We start from the raw sequence: 25562 nt of genomic DNA, 5'->3' as shown, positions 1-25562 counted from the left end.
GGGTGCTTTCCTTGCTATGCTTTTAAGAACACATATGGTTCTCTTCTCACAACCTCTCTTGTTCTATTGTGCTGCAGTCTTCACACTTTCTTATGCTGTCACCTGTGTTTTGAATGGATTTCCTTTGTCTCTTGCATCTGCAAGTTCTGCTACAATCTCTAAGAACTTCTCAAAAGTTCTCTACAGTTTCACTGCTATAATTTGGTGCCAAACTTCATTCATTCAACATGCTGCTTTTTCCATACCTCTATAGTCTTAAATCTTCATAAGAAAACATCTCTTCGCAAGAAATTTCTTCCTTTTCCTGCTCTGATACCAAAAACGATGCAACCCTAACGCTGCACAATCAATATAACTTATCGGGACTTAACTTTCCCTTATTAACGACCCTTTAAAGTTCTATGCCACATATATGCATCAGAAGCGTTTTATAGGTATCTAGCCTTAAAACCTCCAAATGGATAAAAAATGATCCATCCAATCACCCCGCCAAACACCCCTGTTCCTTTACAACTATGCCTTTTCATATCGGAAGTGAAAAGCCTTCGAAAAAGCTTAAACCATGCCTTTTCCCTTTTGGGACCAAATACTCTTCAAAAGGCCAAAACAAAGCCTTTCTGCCTTTTTACACAGTTATGCGTGTTATTGCCGCAAATCTAGATTTGGCCGATCAGACGGCTCAGATTAGATTGCAATATCGGTGGTCGGGGTTCCAACGGCCCATAACTATCGGCGCTATTCCTTGTGGAGGTCCGATCCAATAAAGTTTATCGCTATCGCGATTGCGATATGCCCGGTTTACGACACACTGTCGCCACTTCCAAGCCCCGATGCGATATGTTGCAATCGGCAATCGCAGAAGGTCGGGTCTAGGCCTTTGACATACACCACTCCGATGGTGCGATGCGATTATGCATCCAGACCCGATAAGTTCCAAAACCCTTATGCATATATTTTCACATATGCTTCCTTGAATCCGCTAAGTGTTAGCGTGATTTTCCTTGTAAATGGATTTCGGTGATGCGACAAGGCAATACACGGGGCAATGCGATTTGGGGTTCCTACAGACCCGATAACACTAAAACTCCCGTCTATAACGATTTGAAGTCCAGATGCTTCAATTTGATTGTGGTTTTCGTAGTACTTAATGTATTTTAGGTTTCTTACCTGTGAAGCCAGAACGATGGAATGCTCTCGCCCAACAATCCTTTAACACCCAGTCTCCATTAAAAAGCACGAAAAACCATAGGCCGGCATCAATATTATCCTAATATATATAAAAACAAGCATTTAAGGTCTCCACGGTTGGTTATACAATTATGCATGCAACATTGGTTTTATTCGCAGTAAATAACTAACAGAGCCTTCAACCTTGCCCAAATTACACTTTAAACACCTCTGTCACAAAAGCAATGCAATCCTTTACATAGTTCTACTCTCAAAATCAATTCTCTGTGCACAAATATAAATACAAAACTATATTTGAGGCTCTCACCCTTCTCTAGCTTGATTTCTCTAGTTACTGGCCTTTTCGTCCTATGCTGCCCATAGGCTAGTTACTGGCCTTTTCATTTTCAATCCTCTCCCTCTCTGTCTCTCCTCTTGCATCTCCCTTTAGTAAACAAAGGAAATTGCATATATGTCATACCTAATAGTTTCCTTCCACAAATGAAGGAATAGACTATACATTTAGAAACCAAATCCTATCCTAATCTAAACAAACTAGACTACTTGGCTTGATCTCCACGCAGGGAGGATCACTTGCCATTTTATTCTCAATTCTGTTCAGAATTAGGCAACAAATTAACTACTTACGTAACTGAAATTAATAATAATTTAACAACCAAGTCTTCCTCCAAACTTGTATTAGCCACAACATGTGACCACTTCATCACATTGCTGGCTAGGTCTAGATGCTCTTGCATCAGAATTAAAGGAGCTGAAAAATTATGTCTCTACACATAGCGTAGAAAAGAAACTAGAACATGGAAAGATAAAGAGAACATGTTTCCAGGCAATTGAGAAGCCGCGTGTAATCATGCTATGAACGGGGGCATGCCCATGTAATCATGCTATAAACGTGTAATTTGGAAGATAAAGCCTCGTATAATCATGCTATGAACGTGTAATCTAGGAGACATTCCATATGTTATGAACGTGTAATCTAGTTGCTTGACAATATTTTTCTTTGGTATTTTAACCAAATATTTTGATCTAATATGGGCCTCTCGCCTTGAAAGGAGGCCAAATAAGAACACAAACTTATTCATTGGCTGCCAGAATGTGTTGTCAATCTCTTAGAGGGTGGACAAAAAGTGTTTGTATTAAAACTTTAGGTTTATGGCCTTTGATGTCTTGAGTACTAATATGAAAGACACACATTTCAAGGCAACCTGCATGCAGATGGTCTCATAACATTTAATTTCAACCCAGCATTACTCCATTATGCCATAAATAAAAAAAAAAAATCAATAAATCTCATTTTAAGCCAAAGTTTCGTGGTCGTCGACCTCGGGAAGAGGCCAAATAAGAACTCAAAACATTTGATTGGTTAACATAAAACAATCACAGTGTTTAATAGGCTGAGAAGAAGGCGAGGAAAAAGCGAGAAACACATGTACAACAAAAGTTTGGCTAATTTAAATTTAAACCTCAGTTTTTTTAATGTCTGCACATTTTCCAAAGCATTTCGATTACAAGAGTCCATGCTCGCGCTTTGGGCAGAGACTAAAAATAAGATAAATCATTCAGAAGATGAATAATTACACGGATCTTAACCTATTATCTAGACAATAAACCCTAAATAATTAATGTAAAATATTAATTTTTAATATATTTTTATTTCTAACAAAGAGTTTTCAACCTAAATAAAAATAATCATTGAATTGGGGTTGCTGTGATCCATATCAAGTTTATGAGAAAAAGTTTTTCGGTGTAAATCACATGATATTTCATTTGTTGACGCATTTCGAATCAACTTGTCCTCAGGATAAATCACACTGGTTGGTTCGAAACGCGTCGACAAATGAAATTTCATGTGATTTACGCCAAAATTTTTTTTCTCATAAAAAAAAAATCATATCAATTCACTTAACTGAAGAAAAAAAATGTAATAAATTTGAAAAAAATTAAAAAAATTATTTTTATAATTATTAAATATTCAATTTAATATATCTATTTTTTAAACCAACTAATTGATTTAATTACAATATAAAGGCAGATATAAAAATAGGATTAATTTGTTTTTGATGTAAGCGAATGCATGCTTTACTACTCGCTGCTCCCTCACACCCAAAAGTAGTACTTAATAGCTAAGTGACCCAAAAGACACGCATATGACCTTTATTTCCCTTAAGGATACTTTCTAAGCGAAAACTTTGATTAGACGCGTACAGCACGTAAAACCACGACTTTTCGAAGTTTCTGCAGCATTTGTGGACGAGCTTAATTCTTGGAAAAAACCCAAAATATTTTAGATATATATTTGTACATGTTGGATCGCAGGGGTTCTGTTTTTATTTTTTAATGTCATTAGCTACAAGGACGAAGTAGGGGGAAGATGTCAGCCAATGCGTGCTTTGCAGCCTTGCCACGCCACTCCTACCCCTCGCTGCATTCTTCCCATCAGCAGAGGTTACCCACTACAAAATTTAGAACAGGTTCTGTATCTATTAGCAGGCAAAATTCCACCAGAATTAACGGAATAGTCAGGGCAGTGGTGGATGGTGAAGTATCCGCTCAGAGGCGCCCTGTTGCCAAAGAGGAGAAGCCTTTACAGACTGTACCAGTTGAAGACGATGGAGTGCCCGTCGAGGGAGTCATTAAATTCGACAAATTCGATATTCCTCGGCCATATTGGAGGTAAAATTGTTGCATTAATTACAGGTTACGCAGGCTTGCAATATACTATATAGAATTTTCTTGAACTAAATGAATGCCTACATGAAGGTTTTATATTTTGGTGGGAAGATGTAACTCTTATTATTATTATTCTTTGGAGTTGTCTATAATGCGACTTTTTGGAGATTCTGGTGACGGAATCCGGCGGAAGAAATTGAGGTTAAATCTTGATTTGTTGCAGTTAAAATGGTTTTTTAACTGCATATTTGGATTCAGCACCCTGGAAAATCCCTGGGACGCTTTTATTGTGCAGAAACTAGCTATCAAACTTGCGATTCCAATAAATTCCTGCCGGATTTCGACCGGAAAAGCCCGCCGAAAAGGCTTTCAAAAAGTCGCGTTATAGACAACTGCTTATTCTTTCATTTGGCCGTGATGCTGGGTATGACATTTTGGTAAATGACCCATATCCCAGTGTGCCTGATTTTAGTTTCAAATTTTCCAGTGATTTCATACAGCTTATGGATGAAGGTCACTTCAACCCCAACCAAATAAAAAATAATGATGAGAATATTTCAGTTGGACGGTTATAAAAGACGAGAAATCGAAATGTAGGGGAGCCTTGGTATCATTACTTAGTTACTGGTCATCAAACCTGCCCTGAGGCGCTGCACTGTAAAAACGGGACTTTTTTCAGCTTAGGTGCTAGGTCTGAAGGGTATCTATGGGTATTTTTGGCTTAAATATTAGTTAACATCACCAGTGAACGCCAAGTTGATGCGATAGCATCTTACTTTAGCACCAGTATCACTTTGATATAATAACAATCACTCACTATAGAACTAGCATCTCTTTGATGTACTAAGTTCTAACATCTTCTCTTATTCTAGTACTAATATCTCTTTGGCGTGATAACATCTTTTCTCACTTTGGCATTTTAAAAAATCCACGAAATTCTGCAACTGCTAATATGAACAATCTGAAACTAATTTCTTTTCATATATACACATAATTTCTGTACTTATTTTGCAGCGGAATAGGAACAGAAATAAATCACAGTCACACAGTAGCAAAACACAATATTTTTCTAGGGAAGCCAACTGGGAAAACTCTCGCTTGCTTGAGAATATTATTGAAGAAGAATAAGCTACAAATCTCTGACAAATAACCCTACTCCAATAGAGAATAGAAACTTGCACTAGTCAAACTGCTTGTTGAACTTGTCCACATCACTGGAACTTGTACATGACTAAGGAGAACACAAATTCGATTCCTTGTATTAAGGCACAAATCCAGGAATCCATTCCTTCGCTATTTTTCAGCACTCCCTCTTAGCGAGGAAGGAATTTTGTACAACTCCCAACTTATCTCTAGGATGAACAAAATTGTTTCTTGCCAATGCCTTGGTCAAGATGTCTGCTCCCCTGCTCCCCTGTTGGAATGTATGATAGCTTCACTATTTGCTTCTGCACACAATCTCTAATATGATGATACCGGATCTCGATATGCTTTGAGCGATCATGAAACACTGGGTTCTCAGAGAGCTTAATGCAACTCTGATTATCACAATGTATCATGGTAGGCTCCATCCTCTGTCTGAAAAGTCCCACAAGCAACTTCCTCATCCAAATAGCCTTGCAAGCTGCTTGACTAGCAACCATGTACTCGACCTCTGTTGAACTGAGTGCAACTGATATTTGCTTCTTGCTGTACTAGGAAACAACTGCTGACCCAATGTTGAAGATGCCACATGAAGTACTCTTCCTGTCTGTGGAGCTCCCTGCTCAATCTGCATCTGTGAAGACCTCAAGCCTCACTCCATCAACCTGTCCGTACCACAATCCGTAGTCCGCTGTGCCTCTGAGATATCTCGATTCTCAACACATGCTTTATAGCAACCCAATGCACTCTGGTTAGTTCCACCATGAACTAACTCACTTGGTTGACATCAAAACAAATATCAGGTCATGTGTTGACCAAGTACATCCATGACCCAATGAGCTTCTTGTATACTATAGGATCCACTCGCTCTCCTCTGCTAGCATCCACCTTCCTCCAATTTGTGACTAGAGGCATGACCATGGGCCAACAATCCTGCATATGAGATCATCGGAGAATCTTTGCAGTGTACTTGCCCTGTCCCACAAAGATCTCATAGTCTCCCTACCAAACCTCCAAGCCAAGGAAATAGTGCATAAGCTCCATATCCTTCATCTCAAACTCCTTTGCAAGGTCTTCCTTGCAATCCTAGATCAAGCTCTCATGTCCAATCAGTATAAGGTCGCCGAGATAGAGAACTAAAATGAGCAGAAGTCCTCCAACCATGATGTAATACAGGTTGGCATCCGCCTCACTCTTAGTGAAGCCCAATCTTCGAAGGTAGTTGTCAATCCAAGTGTACCATGCTCTCGGCGCCTGCTTGAGCCCATAAAGAGCTCTCTTCAGCCTGCACACATGTGTGTCTTTCTGAACTGCTCAAATCCATCTGCCTGCTCCATATAGATCTCCTCCTCAACTACTCCATTGAGAAAGGCTGTCTTCATGTCCATTTGGTGGATCTTCCACCCCATCTGTGCTACAAGTGCTAGAATAGTCATGATGGATGAATACCGTGTTATTGGGGCAAAAGTATCCTCATTGTCTATGCCCTAAATCTATGAGAAGCCCTTGGCCACAAACTTGGCCTTGTACTTCTCCACACTCCCATCTGCTCCATGCTTCACCCTGTACACCCATTTGAACCCAACTACTGATTTCCCCTCTGGTTGTGGAACAATATCTCAGACATAATTCTTCATGATAGAGGAATGCTCCTCCACCATGCCATCCTGCCAAACCTGCTGAGAAGCTGCTTCCTTATAAGAAGGAGGCTCAATGTCCACCAACTATATCGTCAGTGCCATATAACCTATGTACCTCCGTGGTTGTTTACTCTGCCTAAACATGGTGCTAGGAGCCTCGACCTGCTCCTGAGCTTCCTGAATCAACCTCTTGGCCCACTTGGCCTTCTTCCTCTCTGTGGTGGGTGGCTGTGGCTGCCCTGTCTATTCTTGGCTTGGTTTTTCCTCCTCATCCTGTTGCGCTACCCTCTTGCCACTAGACTGTGACTGTGATTGTGGCTGACTCTGAGGTGCTGGCTATGTCCCCTGTTTGGGAGCGAGTAACTCCTCCTCAAGTATTGCAATCTGCTCACGCTCTAAGGAAACTCTCAGAGCGTGATCCTCCTGAAATCTCACATCTTGCCTGAGAATTGTTTTCCTGAGTCCTAGAGGATACACCCTGTACTCCTGAGCTGTCTCACTATATCGCACAAAAATTCACTTTTTTGCTGTGGGATCTAGCTTCTTCTTGTTAAAATTTGGGTGCCAGAGGACAAGTGGTTCCCTAAGGCTTTGATCTTTAGCCTAGGGAAAAGTGTCCAAATTTATTTTTTACTTTTTTCCTAAAGTGACTTTATAAGTGGTAAAGTCAATTTAATTTAAAAGTGATTTTATAAGTGGTAAAGTTGCTTTCTAATTTAAAAGTGATTTTATAAGTGGTAAAGTTACATTCTAATTTAAAGGTGATTTTATTAAAGTCAATGAAGAATTAGAAAGTGAAAAAATGACTATGGAAATAAAAGGCTAAGTGGGTCTTTATTTAAGTGGGTGAGTTAAAAAATGGAAAGTGAGAATTAAATGCACATTTATTCTCATCCCTAGATCTAAATGAATCTCAGCCATTAGATCTTAAGGTAACCCAAAAGGTCATTTAGAGAATAAAATGAGAAGAGAAGAGGAAAAATCAATTCATTATTTCATGAGCATTTGAGAGAAAGAGAAGAGAGAGCAAGGAGAAAATTTCTGAGTAGTGAGGAAGTGAAGGAGAGCAGCAAGAAGGCATTTCAGCGAATCTGGGAAGCAACATTTATTGGCACACATCCCAAGGCAAAACCGTACAGTAGGAGAAAGGCACAGAAATCGAGGAAGAGGGACAACAAAAAGGGCACGAATCTTGAGGCATCCGTACTGCTGAAATCCGTACGGTCCGTACAACAAGTTTTGGGCACGATTTTCGAGGCATACCGTACGACATTCAATGCTGTTTTATTGCTGGAAAATTTTTGTTTTGGCTGTTTGCTAATTGGCACGATTTTCAAGGTGGAGTTCAAGCACGAAAATCGAGATAAGTTGTAATTTGTGGTTGTTGGAATTTTTACTATGTATTTCAGTTTCTCTGTAAAATCATTTTCAGAAATAAAGAAGAGCTCTCAAACTGGTTTTCCGCAAGAGTTGTAGGGGGTTTTTCCAGGGTCACATTGACAAAAAATCACTTTGTTATTTTCTGTGTGTGGCTGTCATAATTTTACTGTGTTTTATTTCTGCAATTTCAACAGTTGTGAAATCTCTAAATTTGTGTTTTCAGAAAATATTGTCATTTCCAGATTTTAGAATTTTTATCATGCTTGGATTTAAAACTAAATGTATGGAGTGATAAGGAAAACTGATAACCGGAGTGGGGGTTGAAATTTCTTCATGGTATCAGAGCTTGGTTGGCTGAAAAGTGTAGTTTGGGACAACAAAGTGAAAATTACAGCAAGCTGATTTTTACACAGAAAATAGAAACCTTTACCATAGATTTGAAAATTTCAGTTTGGTAGAACAGTGAAATATATCTTTGGGTTTGAGAGTTGAAGACAGGTAGGAAGATCAAGATCCTCAGGGCAGACAATGGAGGGGAGTATACCCTTGGCGAGTTTGTTGATTTTTGTGCTGAGGCAGGCATTAGGAGGGAGTTCACAGTTCCTTACAACCTCCAACGGAATGGGGTTGCGGAGAGGAAGAACAAATCCATTGGAGGGGCTGCTAAAGCCATGCTTCATGATCAAGGGTTACCTTTATTTTTGTGGGTAGAGGCCTGCACCACTGCTGTGTACTTGCAGAACAGGAGTCCACATCGAGCCTTGGGGAGTGTGACGCCAGAGGAGGCTTTTTCTGGGAAGAAGCCTGATTTTGGGCACTTTCGTATCTTTGGGTGGCTTACATATTCCTATGTCCCCAAGGAGAACAGGACCAAGCTAGAGCCCACAACATACAAGGGCATCTTTGTGGGTTATAGCGAGACTTCGAAAGCTTATTGGATTTATATTCCTGCGTAGAGGAAAGTGGTTGTCAGGAGGGATGTGAAGTTCGAGGAGAGAGCTTTCGAGAGGTCATGGGAGTTAGAGTATCCAGAATCACCAGACCCTCAAGAGCAATTGAGTCAGTCACAGGGATCCAGTGGTCAGGGATCAGGAGGTACATCGATTACAGTGTTAGTTCCATCAATGAACAGTGGCTCTCAGAGTCAGTGGGTGGTTCTTCGGGCAGCATGCAGGGCAGTCCGCAGAGTAGTTCACAGGGTAGTCCACTAATGGACAGTTCGCACGGTAGTTCAACATCTACAGGCATAGATTCAGGCATGAGGTCAGTTGGCAGGCCTTCAGGAGTTCAGGCTTCTGATGGTGATGATGATTCTTTCACTTCGGTGGGAGAAGTATGTTCAGGGAAGAGGAAGCCCAAGTGGCTTCAAGATACCTTGCGCGAGGCCACATAAGTTGCTGGGCCAAAGAGATAGGGTAGAGAGAGTAAACCACCTGACCGATTCTGTAGTTACATGGCATTGGTAACAAGCATTGTTGACTCCGAGCCTTCTAGTTATGAGGAGGCAACCAGCCAGCAAGTCTGGAGAGAGGCCATGATGGAGGAGTATTCTTCTATTATGAAGAACGATGTTTGGGAGGTAGTGCCGAGGCCTGAAGGTAAATCAATTGTTACTTCCAGATGTCTCTACAAGATAAAGCATGTTGCAGATGGCAGCATCGAGAAGTTCAAGGCTCTATTTGTGGCGAGAGGGTTCTCACAGGTAGAGGGAGTTGACTATGAGGAGACCTTTGCTCCTGAAGCTCGGTATACATCTATTTGCTCCATTATATCGATTGCAACAGAGATGGGTTGGAAGATCCACCAGATGGATGTGAAGACCGCATTTCTCAGTGGCTTCATTCAGGAGGAGGTTTAAATTGAGCAGCCGCAGGGCTTTGAGGTGCATGGGAAGGAGTCACATGTATGCAGATTGAAAAAGGCACTCTATGGCTTGAAGCAAGCTCCTAGAGCTTGGTACTCGAGGATTGATACATACTTGCAGCAGTTGGGTTTCACAAAGAGTGAGGCTGATTCGAACCTATACTTCATTGTGGTGGGTGAGGAGCCTCTCATTCTGGTGTTGTATGTTGATGACTTGATCATCGCTGGTGTAGAGAGACTCATTGAGGGCTGCAAGAGAGATCTTGCTTCAGAGTTTGAGATGAAGGATATTGGCTTGATGCATTATTTTCTGGGATTGGAGGTGTGGCAGGAGGAGGGGCATTTCTTCCTAGGATAAGGGAAGTACATTGTGGATATTCTCAACAGATTTCACATGGAGGATTGCAAACCCATGTCTACACCTATGATCACTAACTAGAAGAAGCTTCATGCTTCTGATTAGGAGTTGGTGGATCCTACTCTATACCAATGTTCTAACAATCGGAACCGGTCGAACCGGGACTGGTCAGGTCTAAACGAACCGATTTTTCAAAAATACATTAAATAACTAATTTTTAATGAAAAGAAACTATTTTTAAGATTTAAAACCATGATTCCAAGCCAATAGAAACAAAATATGCAAGGTTTGCTCATCTATATACCATGTAAAGGTGAATATATCAAAATGGCATCGAGTGCAATACATATCCGAACAAAATACATAATCAATGAGGCTCTAAATGGCCTCTAGAGTCCGAAAACAATGCTCTAAGCTATGGGGTCACTAACCTACTACAAGTCTACATATCAATGATCAACAACATGATCACTCATCATGATCAAACTCATCCCCACTACTAGACAAGAGGTCATCAACATGAGCTACATAAATAATATGGCTCAGAGTTTGAGGACTCCTAAAGCTCCTCTACAACTTATATAGTGGTAGCAAAAATAGACATTAAAACTACAAATCACTGATCAACATGGTCACTCATGAAACTCATCATTGATTCAACGCTACTTGAAATACATAAACATCATCAATAAGAGATACATAAACATCATCTAGCTCAAAGTCTTTAGACTTGGATTGCTCAACCTTATAACATGATAGAAATTGAAAAAGGTTTAACATGCCTAACCAATGATTTTGGTTTGAGTGAAGGGTTCATCTTCTCAACCTTATAATGTGGTAGAAAAAGATTAACATGCCTAACCAGTTGTTTTCCTTTGAGTGAAGAGTGCATTCTTGTTAAGGACATGGTAGAGGAGTTCAACAATCAATACCACCAACATCAACAAAGTTCAACAATCAATGCCACCAACATCAAGGTTATTAAAGGGCTTCATGCTCTTGATCAAATGCCAATCTCAGACCCTCACGCATGATAGAATCAAATGGAAACATTGCAAACCCCCAAACTATGAAATCCTGAAAACCATTAAGTTTGCTGAATTTTGAGTGAAATCTAAAATTCTAGTTTCTCCATTTGAAATCCAATGAGGTGAAAACCACTCTCAAACATCCTGAGTCATTTCATGGTAATGTTAAAAATTTAAGTAAAATGATGAAAATGAAAATTAAAGGAAATGTCACTTTTACTTTAAGAATTTAACATTACCATTAATTGCCAACATTGCTAGGGTTGAGATGTGTTAGGAAAATGAGAGGGTAGGCATGTTTTTCTTGGAGGGACTATATTTGGAGGAAAACAAACCCAAATTTCTGTCAAAACAACTTCAAAACTAAAAAAAATGCATTTTGTGGGGTTTATGGTTGCCTTGGCAATAAACCGGCTGGTTTATGATGGAACCGGCCTGTTTGACCATAAACTGGTCGGTTCCATCGTAAATCAGTCGGTTAGGATTGGTTTTTCTAATTTTTTGGCGAAGGGAGGGGTCAAACCGGGTTTTTTTGCCGCGGTTTGACCCGGTGGGCTAGTGAATCAGCTGATTTGACCGGTTACCGGTTCAAACCGACAGGTTTTTAAAACATGCTCTATACAGACAGCTGATTGGCAAATTGATGTATTTGGTCAACACTCGACCAGATGTATGTTTTGCAGTTAACACTATGAGTCAGTTCACGTGTGAGCCCAGGAGAGTGCACTAGGTGGCTGCAAAACACATTCTTTGTTACTTGCAGGGGACTGTGGATTCTGGTCTGGATTATAGACAGGGTGATGGAGTGAGACTGGTAGGGTACACGAATTCAGATTGGGCAGGTTGTGCTTCTGATAGGAAGAGTACTTCCGGGTGCTGTTTTGGGTTGGGTTCGATAGTTGTGTCGTGGATCAGCTAGAAACAACAGTCAGTTGCATTGAGCTCAGTTGAGGCAGAGTATATGGCTGCTAGTTTGGCTAGTTGTGAGGCCATATGGCTTCGCAAGATGTTGTTTGGTCTATTTGGTCAGTGATTGAGACCTTCAGTAATTTACTGTGATAATCATAGTTGCATAAAACTCACGAAGAATCCAGTTTTTCATGACAGGTCAAAGCATATTGAGATCAAGCATCACTTCATTAGAGACTATGTCCAAAAGGGAACTGTCAAGCTTGAGTACATTTCCACAAATGAGCAGGTAGCGGACATTTTCATTAAAGCCTTACCACGGGGCAAGCATGTCTAATTCAGAGACAAGATGGGAGTGGTGAGGAACACTTTCCTCAGTAAGAGGGAGTGTTAAAATTTGGGTACCAGAGGACAAGTGGTTCCCTAAGGCTTTGATCTTTGGCCTAGGGAAAAGTGTCCAAATTTATTTTTTACTTTTCTCCTAAAGTGACTTTATAAGTGGTAAAGTCAGTTTAATTTAAAAGTGACTTTATAAATGGTAAAGTTACATTCTAATTTAAAGGTGACTTTATTAAAGTCAATGAAGAATTAGAAAGTGGAAAAGTGACTATGGAAATAAAAGGCTATGTGGGTCTTTATTTAAATGGGTGAGTTAAAAAATAGAAAGTGAGAATTAAATGCACATTTATTCTCATCCCTAGATCTAAATGAATATCAACCATTAGATTTTAGGGTAACCCAAAAAGTCATTTAGAGAATAAAATGAGAAGAGACGAGGAAAAGATCAATTCATTCTTTCATGAGCATTTAAGAGAAAGAGAAGAGAGAGCAAGGAGAAAATTTCTGAGTAGTGAGGAAGTGAAGGAGAGCAATAAGAAGACATTTCAACAAATTTGGGCAACAACATTTATTGGCACGCATCCCAAGGCAAAACCGTACAGTAGGAGAAAGACACAGAAATCGAGGAAGAGGGACAACCGAAAGGGCATGAATTTCGAGGCAGCCATACCGCTGAAATCCGTATGGTCCGTACAACAAGTTCCGGAAATGATTTTCGAGGCTAGCTGTACAACATTTAATGTTGTTTCATTGTTGGAAAATTTCTGTTTTGGCTATTTGCTAATTGGCACAATTTTCGAGGTGGAGTTCAAGCACAGAAATCGAGATAAGTTGTAATTTGTGGTTGCTGGAATTTTTACTGTGTATTTCAGTTTCTTTGTAAAAGCATTTTCAGAAATAAAGAAGAGCTCTCAAACTGGTTTTCTCCAAGAGTTGTAGGGGGGTTTTCCACGGTCACATTGACCAAAAATCATTGTGTTATTTTCTATGTGTGACTGTCATAATTTTGCTGTGTTTTATTTTTGCAATTTCAGCAGTTGTGAAATCTCTAAATTTGTGTTTTCAGAAAATATTGTCATTTCCAGATTTTAGAATTTTTATCATGCTTGGATTTAAAACTAAATGCATGGATTGATAAGGAAAACTGATAACCGAAGTGGGGGTTGAAATTTTTTCACTTCTTGCTATCCTTGGACAAATGATAGTAGATCTTTGTGCCAAAGATCCGGAAGTGTGAAACATCAGGCTTCTTGCTTGTGAAAGTCTCCTCTGGTGTAATTCGTCCAATCACCCTGTGTGGACTCATGTTCTGCAGAAATACTACAGCGTTGCATGCTTCTGCCCACAAAAACCTAGGCAGTTTTTGATCATGCAACATAGCCCTAGCTGCTTCAACAATGCTCCTGTTCTTCCTCTCAACGTTGAGGGTTATGAGGTGCTATAAACTCTCTCCTAATAATTTCATTTGCACAAAACTCCTTGAAGGCATTGGAGATATATTCTTCACTATTGTCACTTCTCACTGCCTTGGTTTTCTTCCCAGTCTGCTTCTGTACCAAGGCCTTAAACTCCATGAACCTGTCTAAGACCTCATTTTTCTTTTTCATGAAATAAATCCAAATTTTCTGAGAAAAATCATTAATGAAAGTAACATAATACTTGTGTTTCATTAGTGATGGAGAAGAAAAGGGCTCGCACACCTCTGAAGGCACCAACTCCAAAATCTCTTTGGCTATGATATCCTGGCCATGGAAAGAAGACTTGGCATACTTGCCAAGCGTGCACCCCTTGGACACTCCGCTCTTGTCAAGGCCACCTGCTAGTAATCCTGTGGCAATCTGCTGAAGAATCTTTAGTGCTCCATGATGCAAGTGTCCCGTGCGCCTGTGCCAATGTTCACCAACATCTGCACATCCTGCCTTGCTGCTAAAGGCTGCACAAGTCTCTACTTGCAATTTGTAAGGGTTCTTCATTCTCATACCTATCTGCTTCACTGATCCAGGAGGATCTCATCAGATCAGTTATATAGTCAGTGTCGTCGTCAGCATTCAGTCCGGTGTCGTTCAACTTCGACAGTGTTGGTTTTGGATTAGGTTGTTTAGGTGATGTTTATGGTTTTTCATGGTGTTCAGTTGATCTGAAATGATAATATGTTAAAACTGATGTAGAATTGATTAGTCATTATTGAATTGATTGTTAACTGAAAGTGCGGAAATTGAGGAAACTGCTTGAGAAGAAAGACTTTACGACAGCTGATTAAACATAAGTAAGATGCATAACAGAAATGAAAACAACAAATACACACGATACTAAACAACAAAATTGCTTACGGAGTTCGTTCCTGATGGACTACGTCTCCGGGTCCGCTTTCAAGATGGGCGACTGCTTTATTAGGATTGAAACATAAGAGGTCGATTACATAGAGATTTGACCAAACTGAATGTGCACGTAGGCACTTCTGGTCATTGTCAAAGGATAGCTCTCTGAACCAGCTTTCCAACGCTTGTCACGGTTCCCAATTCCGACTCCGGATGCTCCTGTTACACTGAAAACAAAACAACCTCTAACCTCCAGAATCTGCATACAAAAACCAAAATCACTCTCCCCCTGTTCAATGAACAAAAACTGCCTCTTATAGGCCTGCAGGTACATGTGAACTCCTTTGGACTAAACATGGCATGAATTTACTGAATTGAAGGGTTTTAGGTTTCGGTCTAACCATGAAATCACACTTAGGATCATTAGGCCATGGTCATCGAATTAATTTGTTTTAACAAACTTCGCAAAAAACCCAAATATAACCATACATTAAAAATATAACCACTGGTGGTTAGGTTGACTACGCACTGGCTAACTGTTTTCATGTGAACAGCTGGTTCTCTCGGCAGTCCACTGTCTAACTGCCACCTAGTGGCTTATCCGCCCGACGGTTACGGCTACCATCGCGGTCTTTCCGCAGCATGTGACAACTACCTCCGACCGTTGCGGTTCCAATGCAGTTAGGGATTGCGGTTATCTCCAAGCTGACGGTTAACTCCTTTACTCGCTCACATGTTGTGTTACTTTGCTGCGGTGAGGGCCCGCGGTTAACTCCAAGACAAGCGGCTAATCACATCCCTGCTCACATGTATACTCTGCGGTTTAGAACCCTGCGCGGTCAACCGATAGCGGTTAGGGACTGTTATGTATTTGTAATGTTTTGTTTGTAATTTGAATAGGCCGAGAGGGCAAAGAGCATAGGTTTAGGGTTTATGTGTTAAGTTTAACACATAGTTTGCAATACGATAGGTTTGATAGGTTAGAACATAGGGTTTAGGTCTAGAGCTTAGGTTTTAATGCAATTTTGAATGTTGCATTAGGTTGTAGGTTTAGGTTTGTATTAGGTTTAGGATTTAGGGTTTTAGGATTAGGTTTGGATTAGGTAAAAGAATAACTTTTTACATAAAATTGTCGTAGAGTGACATTTGCGACATTTGTCACATGATGACGACAACCAAACCCTATAATATGGACGAAATACCCACATCGACACAAAATCTTGTAAAGTGGACGACAAGCTCATGTCGACACCAAATCCTGCAAAGGTGAATGAATATCACATGTCGACACAAAAACTCTGCAAGACGAACGACAAACACATGTTGCCTACCAAATCCTGACGACAAACACATGTCGACAGCCAGGTACATAACCATATCAGCTGAACACCATGAAAAACCTGAACCATAAACAACATTGTCGAAACTGAATGACACCGGACTGAATTGCTGACGACGACACTGTACATTGACGATGAACCTGTGCAACTGATCTGACGAGATCCTCCTGGATCAATCCTCTCCACTTGAAAGATTTTGGACCACAAAAGTTTGCCTAAACAAATAGTCGATGAAGGTAGAGCTCCCTCATTTTCCACCTTGCCCTGATGATGTACCAACACCTGCAAGTGATGACCCTGATGATGCTGACCATGGCACATTTTGAATCGGTGACCTGTTCCATCCATCTGCAGTATGAACAACTTGCGACGATGGTCAAACAACCTGTTATGAACATGGCAATTGAATTCTTTCCACGACATACCATGAGTTAGTGATTCATAATCATCTTTGAAAACAGTCTCTATAGGATATTGTTCAATACCATTGACATGTATTAACAATCTATTTTGCGGAATAACAGAGACAATCAAAGATGTTTTTGACATCAAACCAGCTACTTGAGTTGACATACTTTCCTGCTTCCTGATTACTAAGTGAACTTGCTGCCATAAACCCATCAAACTGTAAGGTGAAAATTGCTGCAACTTAGTTTGTCTTTGAAAGTATTGAATTAGCTGTTGATTTGTTTGAATCACTTTTTCCTTATTCATTAAATGATGTTTCCATTGATTAGCACTTTCCCTTGATTTATTAGTTTCCATTAGATCCTTTGACACTGCTTTAGAAAAGGCTTTGATATGAAAACAAATAGGCTTCCTCTCCACTTGAAAAGAGATATCCAAACAGTTCGAAACATGAATTGGTGACATAATACAAGAGAAATTTAACACTGACTTTCCCCAATACTGACCTGTATCCCTGTAACTGTTAATTTCCAAACTTGAACTGAATTGATTCATTCTAACATTAGGAAGAGGAGCTTTAGGCACAAACTATAATTCATGTTGTATTCCCTGCTTATGAGTAAGATGTTTGGTTTTACATAGAACTGAAATAGTTTCTATCTCTTTGATCAAACTATCTTTAAGCTGAGTCTCATAACCTAAACAAGCATCATGTTGTTTCTTATGTTGTTCCTTTACACACATGATTACAAATCTCTTATTTGAACTTATTAATCGCTTCATTTGATTATCATTAATATTCAAATGATTTTTACTTTGATGTGCCTTGACAATAAATTCAACCCCATCTTTCTTAAAGTGATATTTATGCTCTCTCTTGTAAAATATTGCATCACGATCATAAAGATAAGGACTTCCTAAGACAACTCCACATATGTCTACTGGAACCACATCTAATTCCACTTCATCAATGTAATTAGTTGTAATGGCAAATCTTAATCGACACTGTTTTGTGACTTTTATCTGAGTTGATTTATTTAGCCATCCTAATGGGTAAGGTCTTGGATGATTCCGTGTTTGCAAACCCAAACTCTTAACTAAATATTTAGAGATTAAATTCGCCTGTGATCCATTGTCAAACATTGTATCTATCTTTGTATGCTTAGAAGTTATCCTTATGTTAAACAATTCAACTCTTTTATCCTCATTTAAAGGATTTATGTTTGATGAAGATGCAATAGTATTCAAACTTGAACCAGTGTCAGAAGTTTTACCTGTCGTAACCATAGCAGTTATCCTCCTTTCATCACCTGAATCTGAACCTAGATCTTGCTAGACTGCTGTAATTGCCTTCTTTTCATCCTTCTCCTTAAGGAACTTTTTGGGCTTAAGTTCTGGATGAAGTTTCCAACACTTAGATTCATCATGATCAATTCTTTGGCAATGAGAACAAGTAGGTCTTTCCTTCTGAGCTATCGTTGATTTCTTTCTCTTCGAATTGTTCTTCCCCTTACTGTCATTGGAATCTTTGATTTCCAACTCTTTGGATGATTGCGATGAAAACTTGAATGGTCTGCCACCTGATTCAATATGTATGGCCTGAACACACACTTCATCAAAATCATCAGGATTAAACATCAATAATGTATGCTGCAAATATGAATGTAAACTACCGATGTATTTTAATAAAGTTTCACGTGTATCCAATGAAATACCAAGCGCCAATGCTTTCTTTCTGAATTCCTGAGTAAACTCCTGAACACTCTGCCCTTTACCTTGCCTCAGATGCTGCCAATCAATAACAACTTGCTGCATGTATCCCAAAGGATAGAATTGTTTCCTAAGAGCTTTTAAAAACTTAGACCATGAAGAGATGACTTTTCCTTTCCGCTTTACATCTATCTGAGTTTTACTTTCCCACTAGATTAAAGTTGTTCCCCCCATTCTAAGTGTAGCTAACTGAATTTTTGTTTTATCGTCAGAAATGTTCTGAATGCGACAATACACTTCTAACTGCTTAATCCAGTTATCTAGCTTTTTAGGATTCATTTCGCCATCATAAATAGGTAACTCAAATTTTACATCAAGTTTCAAAGAGATGTTTTCTTAGGTTTCTTATCTGTTTCAGATTTTGCATTGGAAGAAGAAGAAGAAGAAGAAGAAGATGATGATAAAGATGATGGAGGTGAAGGTGGTTTATCAGCCTTGCCTTTACCTTTGTCCTTCTTCGATGTCTTTGAAGAAGAAGCTGCATCTCTCGCCTTCTTGTCTTCATAGAGTTCTCCCAACATCTGCTTCATAGCCAAGAATGCTTGCTGAAACTGTTCTTCACTCATCTTAGTTTCAGTGTTTTCACCTGCATCAGATCCTGTCATGGTTGACTTATGAATGACTCATCGTTTTCCAATCTCTGGATCAATCTGCTCAAGGATTCCTTCTCTTTGTTGCGACTTTCACCTGGTTAACATTCAATGGAAAATTCTACAAACGCAACTTGTTCTGATACCAAATTATATGATCTGAAATGATCATATGTTAAAATTGATGTAGAATTGATTAGTCATTATTGACTTGATTATTAAACATAAGTAAGATGCATAACAGAAATGAAAACAACAAATACACAGCGATACCAGACAATAAAATTGATTACGGAGTTCGTCCCTGATGGACTACGTCTCCGGGTCCGCTTTCAAGATGGGCAACCACTTTATTAGGATTGAAACAAAAGAGGTCGATTACACAGGGATTTGACCAAACTGAATGTGAACACAGGCACTTCTGGTCACTGTCAATGGATAGCTCTTTGAACCAGCTTTCCAATGCCCCCAATTCCGACTCTGGATGCTCCTGTTACTTTGAAAACAAAATCAACCTCTAACCTCTAGAATCTGCATACAAAAACCAAGATCACTCTCCCCCTGTTCAATGAACAAAAATTGCCTCTTATAGGCCTGCAGGTACATGTGAACTCCTTTGGACTAAACATGGCATGAATTTACTGAATTGAAGGGTTTTAGGTTTCGGTCTAACCATGAAATGACACTTAGGATCATTAGGCCATGGTCATTGAATTAATTTGTTTTAAGTTTTAACAAACTTCGCAAAAAACCCAAATATAACCATATATTAAAAATAGAACCGCTGGTGGTTAGGTTGACTGCGCGCTGGCTAATTGTTTCCATGTGAACAGCTGGTTCTCTTGGCGGTCGACTGTTTGACTGCCACCTAGTGGCTTATCCGCCCGACAGTTACGGCTACCATCGCAGTCTTTCCGCAGCATGTGACAATTACCACCGACCGTTGCGGTCCCAATGCAGTTAGGGAATGCGGTTATCTCCAAGCCGATGGTTAACTTCTTTACCCGCTCACATGTTGTGTTACTCCGCTGCGGTGAGGACCCACGGTTAACTCCAAGATAGGCGGCTAATGACATCTCCGCTCACATGTATACTTTGCGGTTTAGAACCCCGCGCTGTCAGTCGATAGCGGTTAGGGACTGTTATGTATTTGCAATGTTTTGTTTGTAATTTGAGTACGCCGAGAGGGTAAAGAGCATAAGTTTAGGGTTTATGTGTTAAGTTTAACACATAGTTTGCAATGCGATAGGTTTGATAGGTTAGAATATAGGGTTTAGGTCTAGAGCTTAGGTTTTAATGCAATTTTGAATGTTGCATTAGGTTGTAGGTTTAGGATTTAGGGTTTTAGGATTAGGTTTGGATTAGGTAAAAGAATAACTTTTTACATAAAATTGTCGTAGAGTGACATTTGCGACATTTGTCACATGATGACAACAACCAAACCCTATAATATGGACGAAAAGCCCACGTTGACACAAAATCCTGTAAAGTGGACGACAAACTCATGTCGACACCAAATCTTGCAAAGGTGAATGAATATCACATGTCGACACAAAAACTTTGCAAGACGAACGACAAACACATGTCGCCGACCAAATCCTGTCCTGTAAAGTGGACGACAAACTCATGTCGACACCAAATCCTGCAAAGGTGAATGAATATCACATGTCGACACAAAAACTTTGCAAGACGAACGACAAACACATGTCGCCGACCAAATCCTGACAACAAACACGTCGCCGACCAAATCCTGACGACAAACACATGTCGACAGCTAGGTACAGAACCATATCAACTGAACACCATGAAAAACCTGAACCATAAACAACATTGTCGAAACTGAACGGCACTGCACTGAATTGCTGACGACGACACTGTACATTGACGATGAACCTGTGCAACTGATCTGATGAGATCCTCTTGGATCATCAATTAATATGGTGTTGTACCTGGTTGTCGACAAGTGTTCATCGTCAGTTTCGCTAGGGTTGATCATCGACATGGGTGTGTCGTCCGTTGCAGGTGCTTGATATGGGTTTGTCGTCATATGATGTTTGTCGCAAATGTCACTTTGTGACAATTTGATGTAAGTGGTTGATGTGGTCTTCATGGTCGTCACGACCTTCTTCAGGTTCTTCTGACATGGTGATGGTTTTGGTTTTACAACATTATAATACACCTATTCTAAATGTTGGATCCTAAAATCTAAACCCTAGAACCTATGTCTAAAGACCTAAGACCTAACACATTAACTTAACACCTAATACATCAAATCTAAGTACTACACCATACATAAGTCCTACACCTATCAAAACCATGTATCAAATACATATACACCTAAGACCTAAACCTATATTACATTTCTATGTATTAAACACAAAAAACCTAAGTTGGAACAACTCTCGGCTGTATTGAAATCAATACAAAACATTGTAAAACAATATAAATAAACCATATCAGTCCTAACTGCGGTTAAGAGACTGCAGCGGGACTGTGGCTCATGTGAGCGGAGTTAGCCGGCGGGGTTAGCAATTAACCGTCGCATCAAACCTTAATCGTAGTGGCATCGAGACTGTGGTTATGTGACCAGTGTGTAAGCCGTAAGGGTTAGCGCTGGGAGTTTGACTGCAGCGGAACCGTCAGCGTCAACCGTGACATGTGAACCAGAACCGTCAGAGGTTATGCCACGGTGTCAGAACCGCCAGGGAAAGCCGCAACGGTCAGAGGTAACATGGTCATATGCAAAACCGTCGGAGCGTTGTTAGCCGGAACTATTGGAGGAAGACTGCAGAGGTGGCAACTTGCGGTTAGACTGCGGCAGTCACATGCTGACTGCCTCCCCTTCGCCTAGTCAACAACCCGTTTACGGTTTTGGTTTTAATGTAAAGTTATTTGTGGGTTTTTTTGGTTGCTATTTGACATTAAACTAATGCGATGACCAAACAAACTTATCCTAGGTGTCAAGACATGGTAAGACCGAGACTTAACCAAAACCTAATTTCAATCTATTCACTCCTACACTCAGCAGAAAGGAGTTAGAGTGTACCTAGAAGGCTATAAAGCTAGTTTTGTTCTCATTGAGAAAGGGGAGTGGTTTTGAGTTTCATGTGCAGGTTCTGGAGGGATAGAGGTTGTTTTGTTTTTAGTGTAACAGGAGCATCCGGAGTCAGAATTGGGAACCGTGACAGGTGTTGGAACGCTAGTTCAGAGATCTATCTTTTGACAGTGACCAGAAGTGCCTGTGTGCACATTCAGTTCGGTCAAATTGCTGTGTAATCGGCCTCCTTAGTTTCAATCCCAATAAAGCGGTCGCCCATCTTGAAAGCGGACCCGGAGACGTAGTCCATTAGGGACAAACTCCATAATCAATATTGCTGTTTGGTATCCTTGTGTATTAACTGTTTTCATTACTGTTTTGCATCTTATTTATGTTTTCTCATCTGTCGTAAAGTCTTCTTCTCGAGCAGTTCTCTTGGTTTCTGCACTTTCAGTTAACATTCTATTCATTAATGGCATAATCAATTCTACATCAGTTTTAACATATGATCATTTTAGATCATATAATTTGGTATTGGAGCAGGTTGCGTTTGTAGAATTTTCCATTGAATGTTAACCAGGTCAAAGTTGCAACGTGGAGAAGGAATCCTTGAGCAAATTGATCCAGAGATTGGAAAGCGACGAGTCATTCATAAGTCAACCATGACAGGATCTGATGCAGGTGAAAATACTGAAACTAAGATGAGTGATGAACAGTTTCAGCAAGCATTCTTGACTATGCAGCAGATGTTGGGAGAACTTTACAAAGACAAGAAGGCGAGAGATGTAACTTCTTCTTCAAAGACATCGAAGAAGGACAAAGGTAAAGGCAAGGCTGATAAACCACCTTCACCTCCATCATCTCCATCATCATCTTCTTTGTCCAGTGCAGAATCTGAAACAGAAAAGAAACCTAAGAAAACATCTCTTTTGAAACTTGATGTAAAATTTGAGTTACCTATTTATGATGGTGAAATGAATCTTGAAAAGCTAGATAACTGGATTAAGCAGTTAGAAGTGTATTGTCGTATTCAGAACATTTCTGATGATAAAACGAAAATTCAGTTAGTTACACTTAGAATGGGGGGAACAACTTTAATCTGGTGGGAAAGTAAAACTCAGATAGATGTAAAGCAGAAAGGTAAAGTCATCTCTTCATGGTCTAAGTTTTTAAAAGCTCTTAGGAAACAATTCTATCCTTTAGGATACATGTAACAAGCTGTTATTGATTGGCAGCATTTGAGGCAAGGTAAAGGGTAGAGTGTTAAGGAGTTTATTCAGGAGTTCAGAAAGAAATCATTGGCGCTTGGTATTTCATTGGATATACGTGAAACTTTATTAAAATATATCGACAGTTTACATTCATATTTGCAGCATACATTATTGATGTTTAATCCTGATGATTTTGATGAAGTGTGTGTTCAAGCCATACATATTGAATCAGGTGGCAGACCATTCAAGTTTTCACCGCAATCATCCAAAGAGTTGGAAATCAAAGATTTCAATGACAATAAGGGAAAGAACAATTCAAAGAGAAAGAAATCAGCGAAAGCTCAGAAGGAAAGACCTACTTGTTTTCATTGCCAAAGAATCAGTCATGATGAATCTAAGTGTTGGAAACTACATCCAGAACTTAAGCCCAAAAAGTTCCTTAAGGAGAAGGATGAAAAGAAGGCAATTGCAGCAATCCAACAAGATCTAGGTTCAGATTTAGGTGATGAAAGGAGGATCATGGTTACGACAGGTAAAACTTCTGACACTGGTTCAAGTATGAATACTATTGCATATTCATCAAACATAAATCCTTCAAATGAGGATAAAAGAGTTGAATTATTTAACATAAGGATAACTTCTAAGCACACAAAGATAGATACAATGTTTGATAGTGGATCACAGGCCAATTTAATATCTGAATATTTAGTTAAGAATTTGGGTTTGGAAACACCGAATCGTCCAAGACCTTACCCATTAGGATGGCTAAATAAATCAACTCATATAAAAGTCACAAAACAGTGTCGATTAAGATTTGCCATTACAACTAATTATATTGATGAAGTGGAATTAGATGTGGTTCCAGTAGACATGTGGAGTTGTCTTAGGAAGTCCTTATCTTTATGATCGTGATGCAGTATTTTACAGAAGAGAGCATAAATATCACCTTAAGAAAGATGGGGTTGAATTTATTGTCAGGGCACATCAAAAGAAAGATCACTTGAATTTTGTTGTTGCTAATCAGATGAAGTGATTAATAAGTTCAAATAAGAGATTTGTAATCATGTGTGTAAAGGAACAACATAAGAATCAACATGATGTTTGTTCAAGTTATGAGTCTCAGCTTAAAGATAATTTGATCAAAGATGTATAAACTTTTCCAGTTCTATTTAAAGAAACCAAACATCTTACTCATAAGCAGGGAATACAACATGAATTACAGTCTGTGCCTAAAGCTCTTCTTCCTAATGTTAGAATGAATCAATTCAGCCCAAGTTTGGAAAATTACAGTCACCGGGATGCAGGTCAGTATTGGGGAAAGTCAGTGTTAAATTTCTCTTGTATTTTGTCACCATTTCATGTTTCAAACAGTTTGGAAGCCTCTTTTCAAGTGGAGAGGAAGCCCATTTGTTTTCATATCAAAGCCTTTTCTAAAGCAGTGTCAAAGCATTTAAGGGAAACTTATGCATCAGGGGAAAGTGCTAATCAATGGAAACATCATTTAATGAATGAAGAAACCATTCAACAGCTAATTCAATACTTTCAAAGACAAACTAAGTTGCAACAGTTTTCACCTTATAGTTTGATGGGTTTATGGCAAGAAGTTCACTTAGTAATCAAGAATCAAGAAAGTATCACAAGTCAAGTAGCTGGTTTGATGTCAAAAACATCTTTGATTGTCTCTGTTATTCCGCAAAATAGATTGTTAATACATGTCAAAAGTATTGAACAATATCCTGTAGAGACTGTTTTCAAAGATGATTATGAATCACTAACTCATGGTATTTCATGGAAAGAAATCAATTGCCATGTTCATAACAGGTTGTTTGACCATCGTCGCAAGTTGTACATATTGCAGATGGAGGGAACAGGTCACCGATTCAAAATGTGCCATGGTCAACATCATCAAGGTCATCACTTGCAGGTGATTGATCGAATGTATTGGTACATCATAAGGGCAAGGTGGAAAATGAGGGAACTCTACCCTCATTGACTATTTGTTTAATCAAACTTTTGTGGTCCAAAAGCTTTCAAGTGGAGAGGATTGATTAAGGAGGATGTCGTCAGATCAGGGATACAGTCAGTGTCGTCGTCAGCGTTCAGTCCGATGTCGTTCAACTTCGACAGTGTTGGTTATGGATCAGGTTGTTCAAGTGATGTTTATGGTTTTTCATGGTGTTCAGTTGATATGGTGTTGTACCTGGTTGTCAAGTGTTCATCGTCAGTTCCGCCAGGGTTGATCATCGACATGGTCGTCCATTGCAGGGGTTTGATATGGGTTCGTCGTCATATGATGTTTGTCGCAAATGTCACTTTGTGACAATTTGATGTAAGTGGTTGATGTGGTCTTCATGGTCGTCACGACCTTCT

The 25562-nt window shown here is 39.5% G+C and overlaps 1 protein-coding gene across 1 annotated transcript in view; it reads left to right on the top strand.

Annotated features, from left to right (window-relative positions):
* Nucleotides 1–3434: 3434 nt before the first annotated feature.
* Nucleotides 3435–25562, top strand: part of LOC149146376 (uncharacterized) — a 113024-nt gene continuing 90896 nt past the window's right edge. Inside the window, exon 1 of the mRNA XM_089446729.1 lies at nt 3435–3861. Coding sequence (XP_089302855.1) covers nt 3560–3861 — 302 coding nt within the window. The 5' untranslated portion in view covers nt 3435–3559. The remainder of the gene's footprint in view (nt 3862–25562) is intronic.

The sequence above is a fragment of the Pinus tabuliformis genome, chromosome X (assembly GCF_031772625.1).
Source record: "Pinus tabuliformis cultivar Carrire ecotype Pingquan chromosome X, CPIR1, whole genome shotgun sequence".
Taxonomy (NCBI): Eukaryota; Viridiplantae; Streptophyta; class Pinopsida; order Pinales; family Pinaceae; genus Pinus; species Pinus tabuliformis.
This window is presented reverse-complemented; position numbering and strand designations above follow the sequence as displayed.